Genomic DNA, 17829 nt, shown 5'->3' with positions numbered 1-17829 from the left:
ATGGTCAGCATGGATTAGTTGGACCAAAGTGTTTTTTCTATGCTGTATGACTCTTATTAAAAAAATGAAAGATTTTACCATTATCACTTCTCCACTATGGCTTTGCAGCCCTTTCTTCCTGCAAATCCAACCCCTGGAGATTTTATCTCTGCATCACTACAATTTTACAATTCATTTGCAGCCGCTTGTAGTACACTGATGTTTTAAAACAAAAATTCTCCAACAAATTCCCAGCTTTTTGCTTTGAAGCACAAGCTACAGAGTAGGAAGTGCTGATTGAAAGGGCAGTAGATACATGGGGAACACCACCACTTGCCAGTTCCCTATAAAACCACTTATTATCCTGACCTGGAAATATGTCACTGTTCCTTAAGAGTTGCTGAGTCAAAATCCTCGAACTCCCTCCCTAACAGCACTGTCAGTGTTTTTTAGTTATAGTTATACCACATGGAAACAGACCCTTCGGTCCAACCAGTCCATGCCAACCATAATCCCAAACTAAATTAATCCTAGCTTCCTGCACTTGGCCCACATCCCTCCGAACATTTCTTATTCATGTATTTATCCAAATGTCTCTTAAACATTGTAACTGTACCTGAATCCATCACTTCCTCTGGAAGTTCATTCTACACATGAACCATTCTTTATATTAAAAAAAATTGCCCCTCGTGTCCTTTATAAATCTTTCTCTTTCAGAGACAGCAATGGTTCAAGAAGTTAGCTCACGACCGTTTTGAGGGCAATTAGGGACAGGCAACAAATACTGGCCCAGCCACTGACATCCATATCCAGTAAATTAATTTTTAAAAGTATTGACAATTTACTATGATGGCGCACTTGACATTTAACTGTAAACTTCATAAATAAGAATGCAAAAAGACTGCTCTCCCTCTCCTATCCCCTCTGAAAATCAAAAGAGAAATAATGTTTTAGAGGTATTGAATTTATTAAATAGTTGAAGGTTTAATTCTGTACAAGTCTAACAAATGCAGCACTATTTAACTGAAGCCAGGATCCCGTCCACGATGGTAAAATGTTATTTTAATTTGGCGCAAGATAGGATTCCATGGTAAAAGAGGTACATGGTGGCACTATGACAACTCTGAAATGTTATTTTAGAAATATAAAATACTACACATCACATCAAGCCAAAACTAGTTCTAACATGATAACATGCCAAGAAAAACTGAAACATGCTACTTGTTGATCATGCTAAATAAATATTACAAACCTGACACTCGTCTTCCTACCAGGAACCATAGATCCTCCTATAAAATATGTTTCTGTATAAACAAGGTGGAGAAATCAAACAGTAAAAGGACTTACGGCTGTAAATGTTTTAATTTCAGTAGGTTGTAGAGATAATGTTGACCTCCCTTCTACAGTTCACATAACATCAACCAAAATACTCATTCTAAGAATTGTAGTCTCCTAGAAGTAATATCATCAGTTTAGTTCACTAATGACAATTTTAATCGGGCTAAATGTTTTCTGGATAAAAACCAAAAGAATTGTGGATGCAGTAAATCAGAAACAAAAACAGAGGAAGGGTCATTAACTCTTGATTTTTCTCCACAGTTGCTGCTAGACCTGCTTTGAGCTTTTCCAGCAATTTCTGTTTTTGTGCGTGTAAATATTTTCTGGTGTTGATTTAACCTGCACAACCTCACCAAAATCTTAGTTACTTTCGATAAAGTCAGCTCAAAATTTACTTTGGAAATATTTTCAAAAATTCTAATGTATCATTTGAAGGATTATTCGGAGAATTTGTGTCCTTGTGGTATTGTCACTGGATTTAGTAAGCCAGAGACTCAGGCATAAATTCAAATCACAAGGGGACAACTGGTAGAATTTAAATTTAATTAATGATTCCAGAAATTGATAGCTAGTCTCATTGATGGTCATTGTGAAATGATGATCAATTTTTCTGAAAATCCATCTGGCACTAATGGCCTTTAGGGAGGGAAATCTGCTGTCCTTACCTGGTCTGGCCTACATGTGACGCAGACTCACAATGAAGTGGTTGACGCTTAACTGACCTTATGAAATAATTTAGACAGAAGCAATCAGGGAAGGTCAATACGTCCTGGTCTTGCTGGTAATGCCCACATCTCATGACAGAATGAAAAAAAATTACTATCTTTCCCCAGGCTTGCTGGTTATATCCTCTCTGCTATTGGATTTCTTCCAAATTCACAACACCAGGACTTTCCTTTCCATTTCCAGAAGCTGAAGGTATAGAATTTAACAAATTGTTCCCTAAGATTCCTCAGCTTAGTCTCCAAGATTCTCCAACACAAACAGAACCTGTGACAGATGTTTAAGGGATACAGTACTCAAAATATAACACAACTAAAACAGAAGTTGCTGGAAAAGCTCAGCAGGTCTGGCAGCATCTGTGAAGGAAAAAAGAGTTAACGTTTTGGGTTCCGGTGACCCTTCCTCAGAACTGATGATACAAGTTCAAAGTTCCAAGGCTTCCATCACTTGCACAATAACTGGATTAATTTAAAAATTCCCGCTGCTTCCAGTTTGTCACTTGCCATCAGCTACTGTTTAAGTAGTCCCATTGTAGTTGCTGGAGGAGTTTAGAATTCCCAATCTTGACTAAGCTTCACATTTTTTAAATGGCATCGCATTAACTGAAGGATCTAACGATCAAGTCGCCAGCTGGCACATCTGACTGAAATTCAATTTGTGTTTCTCATTCAGATGTTCTCCACAATATCCTGCAGCGAGATGTAAAAAGCACAAAGTGCGTTCCTCTCAGGTAACATAAAGGCTCCTCTGGCGACTGGATGTGACAAACACTCCTCATTATTTTGTACAGCAAGTTTTCTGTTGGGGAGAATCTTCACACAGCTCAACAATCTTCTCCTTTTCCTTATCTTCGAGTTCCTTCAGAAGTCTGAACAAACAGATCAAATAAGTGTCTGTCACAATATGAGAGAAAAGCGTGGGCTGAAAGTTCAAAGAGATATAGTATTTTTAGAAAGTATAAACAAGGAATCTCATAATACTGCAGTCTTGCAATTGCTGCTTCAGAGAAATGAAGAAATGACTGGAAAGGAAGCAGAGATGATTAATGTTTTGAAATGCAGGAAAATACAGCACAAGAGTCAATGATTTTGTTTTGGTCAAAACTTTATCAAAGCTGGAAGCTGCTTGTTGGGGTATAGTAAAGGGAATGGGGAGAACAAACAGGTATTGGTGAGATAATTAAATAAACAAAATACTTGCTATAATTAGAGCATTTAAACTGAGTGACTGTCATGAACAATCGTCATTGAATAGAGAAAATTCTTAGCCTGTGTCTGTCTTGGCCCCGTCATAAGAAAGAGAGAGAGAGAAATTGGTTCTGGCTACACTTTCTCATTTCTCCTGGTCAGTGACATATAATTTAGAAACTGAAATAGATCCTTTGGCCCTTGAGCCTGCTCCACTATTCTATTATGAAAACAAAAATTGCTGGAAATCACAGCTGGTTAGGCAGCATCTATAGAGAGACAGCAAGCTAACATTTTAAGTCTAGATGACTCTTCATCAGAGCTGATATGGAGGGGGCAGCATTTATGCAATAGTGGGAGGGTGTGGTTGGAGTGCTGGGAGAGAAAGGATGTTGATAGTTCAAAATAGTTTGGATGAAGTGATCGGAACATCCATTCTGATCACTTCATCTGAACTATCAACATCCTTTCTCCCCCAGCCGCACACACCCTAGTCCCAACCCCCCAATTATTGCATAAATGCTGCACCCCACCCCCGCGCTGCACGTCAGCTCTGAGGAAGAGAAATCTAGATTTGAAATGTTAGCTTGCTTTCTCTCCATGGATGCCACTTCTTGGCCCACTGTGACTTCCAGCATTTTTGTTTTCACTTCAGATTCCAGCATCTGCAGTAATTTGCTCCTACACCATTCTATACGTTGGATTGGTGTTCCAAATTACACATTCCCCATCCACCCCAATAATCTATGATTCCACTCCCAAATTGAAAAATCCATCCATCTTCATTGTAAAATATTGAATGATCCCACTAACACTGCCTTACAGGGCAGAGAGTTCCAAAGCCGGACAAGCCTCAGGGGAAAAAAAACTTTTCATTTCTGTCACAAAAGGACAACCTCTAACTTTATAACTGTGTCCCCTCTTTCTGGATTCAATCACATCAGAAAACATCCTTTCCATGTCCATCTTGTCAAGACCATCAGGATCTTATAAATTTTAGTCATGAAGGGTGGCACAGTGGCTCAGTGGTTAGCACTGCTACCCCGCAGCACCAGGGACCCAGGTTCAATTCCACCCTCAGGTGACTATCTGTGTGGAGTTTGTACATTCTCTCTGCATCCGAGTGGGTTTCTTTCCAAAGATATGTAGCTTAGGTGGATTGGCCATGCTAAATTGCCCATAGTGTCCGGGGACATGTTGATTAGCCATGGGAAATGCAGGGACTGGATATGGGAGTGCATCTATGTGGGATGCTCTTGGTGGATTCGATGGGCCAAATGGCCTGCTTCCACACCATAGGGATTCTATGTTGGCCCAGTCTGAATGTACAAGGACAGCTTTTGTGTGATTTATTCATTGAAAGGATCAGTTTGTGTGAGACACAAGGAACAGTGATGGAGGAGGGATGATGGAGAAGTCTTTTAACTGGGAACACAATGTGAATGGCAGGCCATAAGTAGCCTATGCCAGAGCTCAGCAGCAGTAACACATGGTCTCCCTAGGGTGCACTGTCAGTGAGTACCACTCTAATAGCATCAATAGAGTGGAAAACTTCAGTCTCGGATACTGCCAACAACGCTGCTCTCTTCATTATCACACGCTAAATGTGCAAATTGTAATGTGAGCCAGAAGATAAGCTGATGCAACACCTTCATTTGAGGTTTGAATGAAGGATAATTAGAGGCCATTTAGTCAAACATGAGGTGCAAATAATCACCTACAGTCCATAATTCAAGCTAAAATTAGAGTACATTTAAAATGAGTAGTTTAATCAGGAACAGACATCGATGATCTCAACGAGCATGAGCTGTTACAGTAAATGAGGTTCAGTTAATGTGACTTCAGAGATCAGGTGAAGACAGATAGGAATGCAGGAACAGGAATAGCTCACTCAGCCCATCAAACCAGCTCTGTGATTTGATTAGACCATGGCTGTAACATCTAATATCACCTTCCCACTCCATCTCCCTATCCATTAGTTTCCAGAAATCTAGCTAAATATTGATATTTCTGCAAGGGTCAAACTGCTTCTCATTCCAATTGAGGGGTGTTGTCAATAGAACAGAAACACAGAAATGTGGAACACACAAGATAAGAGCCCATTCGAACCCTCAAACCTGATCTGCAATTTAATATGATCATGGCTGACCATTTAGCCCAATACCCTAATCCCACCTTCCCACACCCACTGCTCCCCGTCCCCCCAACCCCCCCAGACATCCTTTGATCCTTTAGCCACAAGAGCCATATCTAACTTCTTCTTGAAACCACAATGTTTTGGCCTCAACCACTTTCTGTGGTAATGAATTCCATAGGCTCACCTGTGAAGAAATTTATCCTCATCTCATTCCTAAAAAGTTTACCCCTTATCCTTAAACTATGACCCATGCATTCCATAGCCTGCAGCTAGACACCAAAAGGGCTCAGGGTTTACCCTGTGGGAGACACTGTCCTTGACAGCTTGTGTATAAAATCAAGTGCTGGTTGAAGGCTATTTAACATTTCAAGGGCTGCTGGTTCATGCTGCTTTATATTGGGCTGGAAGAAACATAAGAAGAGACTATTCAGCCCCTCGAATCTGCTGTGCCATTCTGTCAGATCACTGCTGAGCTGTTTCTCAACTATGCATGGTAACTAGCTCAATGTGAAATCTTCAAAATTAAGCACATTCCAGTACTCGTTTGCTCCACAGTGAAGCAACAATTTCAGCATATTTTCACATACATGTGTATATTTATAATATTACAGATTATCATATTTATCACACTGCAGATTCATGGGTGGCATTAGTCTCACAAAAGGCTTTGTTGTCAAATTGATGAAAATCATTTTTTTTTCATTTGCAGATAAATTTACTCATTGAAATAATTATGCTCCTGTCCACATGGGAACTATCATTTTAGCAGTATTAGCTTTCAAGCAGATAGCAGAGCTCTGCCTATGTGTAGCCAATGATCCCAAATGTACATTGCATGTGTGCGCGTGCACTGTGTGTCTTTTTGTGTGTGTGGGTCTGTGTCTGTGTTGTGTGTGCATGTGTTTGAGTCTCTTTGTGTGCGCACACGTGCATGTGTTTGTGCATGCACATGTCTGTGTAAACGTGTGTGTGCACATGTGCGTGTGTGTTTGCGTGTGTGAGACTGCGTGCGTGTTTGTGTGTGTGTGAGTGTGTGTGTGTGTGTGTTAGTTCCTCAGAATAAGGATGACACTTGCACTTGGTATGACCCTGTTTGAAGACCTTTAACCTGGGAGGTTTCGAATTGCAGTTAGCACATGTGTCTGGCAGTACAGACCATGGACAGAGTCAGATACTGGGCTGCTTCCCTTTTGAAGCCTTACAATTAAAGAGCCATTGCTGTCACTGGGAATATCCCATTCCCTATTTTGTCTGCTCCAGGTGGATATTTCTAACACCATATAACATTAGCATATATAAGCGAGATTGCATAATATTCAGGTGCAGCACCTGAATAAGTCCTTATTTTTTTCCCTTTAAAATGCATGGAGAGTTTGGGAGAGCCTGTGACAGGATGAGCCAGCCTTTTAAAATCATTTGCTTCTCGGTTCAGCCTTTCCAATCTTTAGCATTAGCAGTATAATTCACTAAAAATGTTAGTAACAAATCTAGACCATAATATTAAATCCAATTCCAAGCTAGAAATATTTATCTAGGTTCATGCAGCACTAACACTAATGTTACATGTCAAATTGTGACAGTATCTAAACTCCTTTAAGCTCTCTCCTCGTCATTCTGCATTTAGACTTTGTCAGGATCCAAAGTTTAGTTTTACAATTTGTATATTGTCATGGTGTTGTGGAAATCAAAAATTTATCTTTGTGATACAACCATTAAAATGTACAATCAATGACTCAGATGTTAATCACCTTCTGATTTAATGAATTTCCTATCTTACCTGGCCAAATGCATCATTGATTCAGTTACATTGACACCTGAGAAGGCACTGCACTCATAGAAAATCAAATTACATTCCTGTTAAAACAAGAGGTGAAAGTATAATGAGGCTGCTTCAGGCTCCTAGGTTAATAACTCAACATGTGCAGAATTCAATATTCATGAACACAAATGATCCAAAGATAGACCAGGATAATTAACAAGTGGATCAGATGAGACCAAGGGAAAAGCATTAGAAATAATGCAAGTAGAAATATTATGCATTTTTAAAACTATACGCTTTTCAAAGCATATGGATGTCATTGGCAAGGCCAACATTCACTGCCCATCCCTTAATGCCCTTGAACCAAGTGACAACTTAAAGGTCAGCGACCACGTTGTGATGTGTGTGGAGTCACTTGTTGGTCAGACCAGGTAAGAATGATAGATTTCCTCCCATATGTGACATTAGTGGACCAGATGAGCTTTTAAATAACAAATTGATGGTTGCCACCATTACTGATATGAGCTTTCAATTCCAGAATTTGAATTCATTTTCCAGCAAATCTGTGAGGAGCTGAACCTGTGAGCATCGGCCTGATGTACCAGTCTCATGATGTCACCATCATGCCACACTAGCCCCTATAAATTAGGAAATGGCAGAGGCACCTAAATAAATTCTTCCTACACTGACCCCAGCTCAAGTCAATGTGTTCCCATCCTGAAACCTGCAATATATACGAGAAGCAATGAAGCAGAAAGGAAGTCAAGAGAATTGGAAATGGCAGTACATTTAGGCCCATAGGGGAATGAGTGAAGAATTGGTGTCTGGTAAACATGCAGCTGAAGGTAAAATTTGTAGGGCAACATGCACTGCCCTGACACCATTGCAAGACCAATTAATTTCATATCCAGAGGGAGGTTCTTAGATTTTGAACGGAGCTCTGATGAAGCCTCAAGCCAGTCAGAGCTGTCAATGTGGTTTTCATATCAACTATTCTAACTTTATCGAGACAGTTCCCTGACTGCAAGGGGTTCGCAAAGAGATTTGAAGCCAGGGAGTTGAGTGATGTTACTGCTTGTTAGAAATTTTCTATTATTAATATATTAACGGTGAGGGGCAGCCACACTGGTAACTTAATTTGCGTCATCAACATGACAGGCACCCACTGCAAATTATCAAGGGCGACCAGGAGATCTGACACACTGGATCTTCCGCCTGAGCAGAGTCTCCTTTTGTTCCTACATTCTTACCACCCCTAGATTTATGGGCACACTCTGGGATCCACCCACCCCTCAAGTAACCATTTTGTATCTTTGACAAACTCTTTGGAAACCTCTAAAGATGCTTTGAAGCCTTAATAATTTAGATCTTGTCAGGCAAACCTTAGCCAATCGGCGACCCTCTTCACTGGCAACCTGGCGCTTCCTTTCCAGATCGGTTTTATTGGCCAGGAGCAGGATTAAAACCTCAGGGCCCGCTCCCTCCTGCAAACACAAAATGTTACATCGTGAACACAAATTAAGTTAGCTCCCAGCGTCCAGCCTGCGACATGGAATATTACTAAACAGATCCATACATCAGATATGGCAATCCCTGATCCAGCTCATTAGGATCCATCAGCCCATCGTGCCCTCCACACAAAATTCCTCACGGAGTTTCTAATGACCTTGAATCCCCTGCTTTTTTCCTTCCTACTGTGTAGATTTCATGTCCTCTCTAGTGTCTGTAATCTCTTTGACACTCAGCACCTCAGTAACAGACATATGAGGAACCTTCTTAATAACTACTGGTTGTTGTCACTAATTTTAAAGTAGCCCCTTGTACTTAAATTCTGAACAGGACAGCACAACTGTTCTAACTTCTCAACATCTTTCATAATATAAGCATTCCAGCCATATTCCCAGACACAATGCTCTTGACGAGAGAGAATAAATCCAAGAATGTCAGTCACCTTTTAAATATTATTCCCAAAAAACACCTGGAATTGAATGTACAGCTCTTTCCTCAATAACGTAATATCATAAGAGTCATACGTCGCAAAGGAGGCTCTTCAGCCCTTCGAGAATATCCTTTGCTGTATCCCAATAAATGAATGCCATTTCTTGAATCCAAATTTCTGAATATCTTTGCCTGTTTCTTAATGACTAAATAATTTGCCTTCTACCTCAAGCTCTGAATATTCTTCCCTGTACCTCAGTTAACTGACATCTTTCCCTGTGCCTCAATAAGTGAATATCCTTTTCCGAAACGTTGTAAAATGTGTCCCAATCTTGACAGGTTTGGTCTCTGTGTTCACTGTCTCTTGTGGTAGTGCCACATTCAGTCCTCAGACTGCAGTGAAATTCAGGCCATGTTAGAACATAAGAACTAGGAATATCCTGGAAGTAGGCAATTCAGACCCTCGAGCCTGATACGCCATTTAATATGATCATGGCTGATCTCATCTTGGCCTCAACTTCACTTTCCTGCTGCTCTTCATAACCTTTCAGCCTGTTACAAATTAAAACTCCATCTATCGCTTCCTTTAATTTACTCAATGTCCTAGCACCTGCCACACTCTGGGGTAATGAATTCCACGGATTTCTGACCCTGTCAGAGAAATGATTTCTCCTAATCTCTGTTTTAAATCTGCTACCCCTTATTCAAAAACTGTGACCTCCATTCTACGTTGTCCTCCAGGAAGAAACATCCTCTCTACATCTAATTTGTCAAACCCTTTTTGCATCTTATATACCGTAATTAGATCTCCTCTCATTCTTCTACTCAATCTCTCTTCATAAAACAATCCCCTCATCTCTGGACTCAATCTAGTGAACCTTCTCTGAACTGCCTCTAACGTAACTCCCTCCTCATGTTGGGACCAAAACTGTATACAATATTCCAGGTGTGGTCTTATCAATGCTTTGTACGGTTGCAACAACGCTTCCCTACTTTTATGTTCTATTCCTTTAGCAATAAACGGCAAAATTCCATTCGTCTTCCTTATTCCCTGCTGTAGATAATAGAATCCCTACTGTGTGGAAGCAGGCCATTCAGTCCATGGAGTCTACACTGACTCTCTGAAGAACATCCCACCCCCTCTATCCAATCCCTGTAACCCTGCATTTCCCCTGGCTAATCCATCTAGCCTGCACATCCCTAGACACTATGAGCTACTTAGCATGGCCAATCCACCTAACCTGCACATCTTTGGACTGTGGGAAGAAACCGGAACACCTGGTGGAAACCCACACAAACACAGGGAGAACGTGCAAACTCTACACAGACAGTGCTCAAGGGTAGAATTGAATTTGGGTCCCTGGCACTATGAGGCAGCAGGGCTAACCACTGATTCACCACGTCACCCCATGCTAGCTTTCTCTGTTTCATGCACAAGGACACCCCGATCCCTCTGTACTGGAGTACTCTGAAGTTTCTCTCCATTTAGATAATAAGTTGCCTTTCTATTGTCCCAATCTCGGACTTACGCACGTTAAACTTCATCTGCCAAATTTGTCACTAACTTTGCGAGCAACATTCAAACCCATTAATGCCAATAGCAGACATCCAAAACTGAAAACCTGTAATATTTGGTAAATATTACTGCCAGTAGTGGTCATCCTGGATCAACATAAAAGTGTGAAGAAGGGCCAATGCTTAAGAACTAATCTACTTTCCGAACAGAACATCACTGTCAAGCTGGGCTGTCAGCGCAGTTAACAAAGCAAGGCAGCTATTCTGCAATTTGAGTCAACTGTCTTGCCAAACCCACACACTATGCGAGAATACACTTAGCTGAGGAGCCTAGCACAGACACAAAACCCCTGAGAAGGGATAGCATCCTCTGCAATTCACACAAAGGTTCATCTTAAAGCTCAAGCAGAAGTCTGCCTACCTCAATAATGGTGGCTTTGTTGACTTGAAGAATTATAAAGAGACAAACGATAGTGAAGAAGGAAATTAAATTAGGTACGGAGCTACTTAAAGCAGAATCAGCCTGTTTCAAAGTAGAGAGAATCAAATGGTGGAACCTGCACACTCTCCAGCCACTGCCGTACAGCAATAAATGTTGTCGCAGCTGTGATGTCGTACATGAGAACAACTCCATCGGCCTTACGGAAAAACTGCTTTGTGACACTACGAAACCTGCAACATCAATCAAATCATCACAACGCGTTTAGCAATAAAAACACCCAAATGAAGCTTATTTTGAAACGTTGCCCACATAAGTGTCAAATTTGCTGTTGTTTTTCTAAAATTTACAAATGATCATTCAAACTTAAAAGTGAAGAATGTTCCTCAGTTTGCCAACAGCAAACCCTGGATGCAGTCACACACCATTCTCCAATGGTTTGCCTATTCTTCACTCACTCGAACCATCCTGGGTGGAGGGCTTATCCTATGAAGAAGGGTTGAACAGGCCAGGATTTTATTCTTTGGAGGTCAGAGGCATGAGAGGCAATCTCATCAAAACCTGAGGGCATTTGATAGGGTGACTACTGGCAAGTTGCATTCTCTTGTGGGGTAAACTAGAACTAGGGGACACTGTTTAAAAATAATCAGTCTCTCTTCAATGACAGAGCTGAGGAGAACTTTTTTCTCTCTCAGGGTTGTGAGGGCAAAGCAGGAATATGGTATTGAGATATTGGGTCAGCCATGTTGAATTGCATAGTTGACTTGAAGGGCCAAATGGCCTACTCTTGCTTCCAATTTCTAAAATAGAACAATGGGATTGTTTACATGCACCGAAGATCCCAGTCTAACACCTCATTGTGATCTCAGCACCTCCAACAATACTGAACCAAAGTGTCACCAGCCTTTGAAGTTTGTGCTCAAGCTCTGGAGTTGAATCCATGACCTTCTTAGTCAACAGGTCAACATGCTACCCACTCAGTCACAGCTGTCACCTTACGCCATACCAGAAACAGAATTAAATGGTGATCATTTTTAGCAATTCATTGCAGACAATCAGCAGGAAAAAAATCCTCACGTCTCCCTCATGATGAAGCCACAATAAGATTAACTCGCTGCCGAAACTCACCGTTCCTGCCCTGCTGTGTCCCAGAGCTGCAGAGCCAGCAGGCAATTATCTACGTTTACTGTTTTCACATGATAGTCTATACCTGGAAGCAAAAACAGTTTAAATACAGGAAGGTTTTTAAAATTCGAATTTGTTAAACTGAATTTTAGGAACAACTTTCTCCTGAGAAATGCTAGCCTGATCTAGGCCCTCATTTCATCTTCAGAATTGATTGAGACAGAAAAACATTTGCTTTTCTCCATGATCCAGATTCCCCACCAAAGAGAATTTCAAACCTCAGATTTGGCCTACGCTAGATTTCAGTCCTATCTGCTGTCTGTCCTACACCAGACTCCAGTTAACCCTGGAAGGTCTTATTAACACTGTAAGGTCCTCTTATTCATAGTCCCAATGTTGTATCCAGGTTAAATGTTATCTCAAAGACTTGCTGCTGTCACACTCACAGTCTGATAACTAATATTCAATATCACTCCTGGATATTGGTGTATGGGTGAAATGGAAAGACTAGAATTGCTTACTCTGCAATCACCAAAACTTTTAATTCCCACTCGAGGCCCTTGCCAACACTGGATCCAGAAGCACTCAGGACAGCAAGGACATCACAAGCCACATCTCCTCTATTTGTCTAGCATATGGGTAGATATATTACATCCTATTACTAGCACAACTCCTGCCCTGCCCACATTCTCCATTCCCATTCCAAAACACACGTCATTTAAGGTCAGAGTCAATTTCAGAATCCATTAGCTTGAATTCACATCACAGCGCTAACAGCAATATTGACTAATTCAAAGATAGGTACTGATGCATAGATTGATGCATCACAGAATGTGATTTCACCGAAGCAAACCTAGCTGAAAGGTTTACGGAACTGGTCATTACCTCTACATCTATCAAAACTTTCGGAGAGGCACTTCGGGACAAATCTAAAAGATTATATCATTGAAGTAAAGCTAGAAGGAGGACACAAATTCAAAGCAATTGGAACAGGACACCAAACTCTGCAGGCCTTGATTCTGCAACTACAAATGCAGCTGTGAACAAGAACAGTAAACTGTCCAAATCTTGTAAGAAATGTCGACTATTTCATCAATCAGAGCACTTCCCAGCATTTAGTGACACATTTGAACTGTGTTCTCCAAGGGGACTCTGGGCTGAAATGTGCAAGAAATCCAAGCACTCACAGAAACACAAGTGTAACACAATCCTCCGCAGCAGTGTGTGAAGAAGATTCAACAAAAGGAACAAGGCCGAAGACATTTCTATATTCCTATTCATGACACACAAGCATCAAGCACATGCAAGGTGTCCAAAGAGTAACTGCAACATCACAGTTTGCAAATTCCAGTCAGACAGTACAATGTGGTCAATTTGATACACCCACACAGACACTGGCAGAAAATCTAAAGTATTTACCTCCGTGCAACTTATGTATCGCAAGAGTCAACATGTGCTGCATGCTAAGCTGCTGCAAAAGCAAATACTATCCTTATGCATCATACAAGAGATGGAAATTGGTATGATGTGGTGCAGTCACACACAATAAGCTAACTGCTTACAATGGGTCATGCATGGCTGTTATCCATCTTACGTGTAATTGCAGCTATTTGGGACATACACCAGAAACAATTAATGTTGTTGATACAGTGGGACCTTCTAATCATTAGTCTTCCAACCTGTTCATCAGCCAGTCAGCTTTGTGTATGATATAATAATAATCTAAGTACAGCTACGTACATAAACCTGAGTGCATATGTAAGTCTGAGATATTATGTTAATATACTGAGTTATTGTTAATTAACTTCCAGATATCTGACTCAATTAGAACACTAACATGCTTTGTCGACTAACAGGTATAAAACCCTGAAGCACATCAGGTGATGGGCGTAGAGCTGCAAGCAGGCTGTGAGATTCTCCTGTTCACCTGATGACAGGTACAGCTGTAGGTTTTCCTGTAGAGGATCTCCCTCTTCCAATATAGTAGCCTGAATGCTGTACGTAACCTTTTGTTTTAAGTGATAATTTTTTTTAAAAAATAGCTGAGATAGTGCCTCAAGGTGGCTTTTTCCATGACGGGGACCTGAAAATTACCTTTGTCATTCATAAATAGACAATGAGCCATTCCATTGGTCACCAGTTGACCAACTCAGAGCAAGTCACTCCTGGGTGACTGTTCCTTACGCAGTGTGAGGTCAAGATCCCCTTTTGACTCTAACATTGTGATCTTAACCCAAAGTCCTGCTCACAATTGCAGCTCCAAGAACTTTCAAATTATCCTTAGACCATTAGTCGTAGGATAAAAAGTTCGTAATTGGCTGCGTTGAGTATGTTCTGCCATTCATTGAGATCACCCTGTACAGATGTTAGTTCCATGTAGTTAGCAGCGGTGAAATAAACCCACAAATGACAAAAGCTGACATCAGCTCACCTACCGACAGTAGCACATAATCCAGGGCTAAAACCCTCGCCACAAAATCGTCTTAAAACAGAACTTTTCCCCACACTGGAATTCCCAACAAAGATGATTTTAAATAAACGGTCAGGATTGGAGTGTGGTTCATTGACCTGTAAAGAATACCATTTGTTTTATTTCAAATGCTTTGAAAAATACATCAAATTTATCTTCTTAAACATTAGCTTTCAATAGGTTTATGGCATGCAACACTAGTCAGGGCACAGTTAGCGAATGGATATAAGTCCCCTTTATTGAAATGATCCCCAGGATGAGTGGCCAGGCCCACAGTAATGTGGGTGACTCTTAACTGCCATCTGAAATCGGATAACTAGTTCCAAATTCAGTCCAAGAGCAGTTAAAGAGGAGCAACGAATACACTGAGCTTGCCAGCAGTGTTCATATCCCATCAAAATAGAAGTTAAAATCTAGTTAAGTGTGGTGAATTGGTTAAGTTCATTGTTACTGCTATTTAAAAAGAGAACGTTAAATACAGGACATGGAGCAGGATCTAGATTAAAAATCAACAACACCCCATGGGCGAAGCACAGAGATGTAGAACTAAAACAATAAACAAAGACACAAATCTGCAAGGAACAGAAACTGAAAGATTAAAGCATAGAACATAGAACATAGAACATTACAGCGCAGTACAGGCCCTTCGGCCCTCGATGTTGCGCCGACCTGTGAAACCAATCTGAAGCCCATCTAACCTAAACTATTCCATTATCATCCATATGTTTATCCAATGACCATTTAAATGCCCTTAAAGTGGGCGAGTCTACTATTTTTGCAGGCAGGGTATTCCATGCCCTTACTACTCTCTGAGTAAAGAACCTACCTCTGACATCTGTCCTATATCTATCACCCCTCAATTTAAAGCTATGTCCCCTCGTGCTAGCCATCACCATCCGAGGAAAAAGGCTCCCACTGTCCACCCTATCTAATCCTCTGATCATCTTGTATGTCTCTATCAAGTCACCTCTTAACCTTCTTCTCTCTAATGAAAACAGCCTCAAAACCCTCAGCCTTTCCTCATAAGACCTTCCCTCCATACCAGGCAACATCCTGGTAAATCTCCTCTGCACCCTTTCCAATGCTTCCACATCCTTCCTATAATGCGGTGACCAGAACTGTACGCAATACTCCAAGTGCGGCCGCACCAGAGTTTTGTACAGCTGCAACATGACCTCATGGCTCCGAAACTCAGTCCCTTTACCAATAAAACCTAACATACTGTACGCCTTCTTAACAACGCTATCAACCTGGGTGGCAACTTTCAGTGATCTATGCACATGGACACCGAGATCTTTCTGCTCATCCACACTACCAAGAATCTTACCATTAGCCCAGTACTCTGTATTCCTGTTACTCCTTCCAAAGTGAATCACCTCACACTTTTCCGCATTAAACTCCATTTGCCACCTCTCAGCCCAGCTCTGCAGCTTATCTATGTCCCTCTGTAACCTACAACATCCTTCCGCACTATCCACAACTCCACCGACTTTGGTGTCATCCGCAAATTTACTAACCCATCCTTCTACGCCCTCATCCAGGTCATTTATAAAAATGACAAACAGCAGTGGCCCCAAAACAGATCCTTGAGGTACACCACTAGTAACTGAACTCCAGGATGAACATTTCCCATCAACCACCACCCTCTGTCTTCTTACAGCTAGCCAATTTCTGATCCAAACCGCTAAATCACCCTCAATCCCATGCCTCCGTATTTTCTGCAATAGCCTACCACGGGGAACCTTATCAAACTTTACTGAAATCCAAATACACCACATCAACCGCTTTACCCTCATCCACCTGTTTGGTCAACTTCTCAAAGAGCTCAATAAGGTTTGTGAGGCACGACCTACCCTTCACAAAACCGTGTTGACTATCCCTAATCAAATTATTCCTTTCTAGATGATTATAAATCCTCTCTCTTATAATCCTTTCCAACACTTTACCCACAACCGAAGTAAGGCTCACTGGTCTATAATTACCAGGGTTGTCTCTACTCCCCTTCTTGAACAAGGGGACAACATTTGCTATTCTCCAGTCTTCTGGCACTATTCCTGAAGACAATGACGACATAAAGATCAAAGCCAAAGGCTCTGCAATCTCCTCTCTAGCTTCCCAGAGAATCCTAGGATAAATCCCATCCGGCCCAGGGGACTTATCTATTTTCACACCTTCCAGAATTGCTGACACCTCCTCCTTATGAACCTCAATCCCGTCTAGTCTAATAGCCTGTATCTCAGTATTCTCCTCGACTACATTGTCTTTTTCCTGCGTGAATACGGACGAAAAATATTCATTTAGCACCTCTCCTATCTCTTCGGACTCCACGCACAACTTCCCACTACTGTCCTTGACCGGCTCCAATCTTACTCTAGTCATTCTTTTATTCCTGACATACCTATAGAAAGCTTTAGGGTTTTCCTTGATCCTACCTGCTAAAGACTTCTCATGTCCCCTCCTGGCTCTTCTTAGCTCTCTCTTTAGGTCCTTCCTGGCTAACTTGTAACTCTCAAGCGCCCTCACTGAGCCTTCACGCCTCATCTCTACATAAGCCTCCTTCTTCCTCTTGACAAGAAATTCAACTTCTTTAGTAAACCACGGTTCCCTCGCTCGACCACTTCCTCCCTGCCTGACAGGTACATACTTCTCAAGGACACGCAGTAGCTGTTCCTTGAACAAGCTCCACATTTCAATTGTGCCCAGCCCCTGCAGTTTCCTTCTCCATCCTATGCATCCTAAATCTTGCCTCATCGCCTCATAGTTGCCTTTCCCCCAGCTATAACTCTTGCCCTGCTTTATATACCGATCCCTTTCCATCGCTAAAGTAAACGTAACCGAATTGTGGTCACTATCACAAAGTGCTCTCCTACCTCCAAATCTGACACCTGGCCTGGTTCATTACCCAGTACCAAATCCAATGTGGCCTTGCCTCTTGTTGGCCTATCTACATACTGTGTCAGGAAACCCTCCTGCACACATTGGACAAAAACTAACCCATCTGAAGTACTCGAAACTATAGCGTTTCCAGTCAATATTTGGAAAGTTAAAGTCCCCCATAACAACTACCCTGTTACTTTCGCTCCTATCCAGAATCATCTTTGCAATCTTTTCCTCTACATCTCTGGAACTTTTCGGAGGCCTATAGAAAACTCCCAACAGGGTGACCTCTCCTTTCCTGGTTCTAACCTCAGCCCATACTACCTCAGTAGACGAGTTGTC

At 41.4% G+C, this 17829-nt stretch overlaps 1 protein-coding gene across 1 annotated transcript in view; it reads right to left on the bottom strand.

Annotated features, from left to right (window-relative positions):
* Window positions 1-983: 983 nt before the first annotated feature.
* Window positions 984-17829, bottom strand: part of cracr2aa (calcium release activated channel regulator 2Aa) — a 92939-nt gene continuing 76093 nt past the window's right edge. Inside the window, exons 15-20 of the mRNA XM_048607400.1 lie at window positions 14576-14708; window positions 12144-12225; window positions 11134-11248; window positions 8506-8607; window positions 7142-7218; window positions 984-2908 (exon numbers count right to left, since the gene is read on the bottom strand). Coding sequence (XP_048463357.1) covers window positions 2818-2908; window positions 7142-7218; window positions 8506-8607; window positions 11134-11248; window positions 12144-12225; window positions 14576-14708 — 600 coding nt within the window. The 3' untranslated portion in view covers window positions 984-2817. The remainder of the gene's footprint in view (window positions 2909-7141; window positions 7219-8505; window positions 8608-11133; window positions 11249-12143; window positions 12226-14575; window positions 14709-17829) is intronic.

The sequence above is a fragment of the Rhincodon typus genome, chromosome 18 (assembly GCF_021869965.1).
Source record: "Rhincodon typus isolate 14 chromosome 18, sRhiTyp1.1, whole genome shotgun sequence".
In the NCBI taxonomy this organism is placed as follows: Eukaryota; Metazoa; Chordata; class Chondrichthyes; order Orectolobiformes; family Rhincodontidae; genus Rhincodon; species Rhincodon typus.
This window is presented reverse-complemented; position numbering and strand designations above follow the sequence as displayed.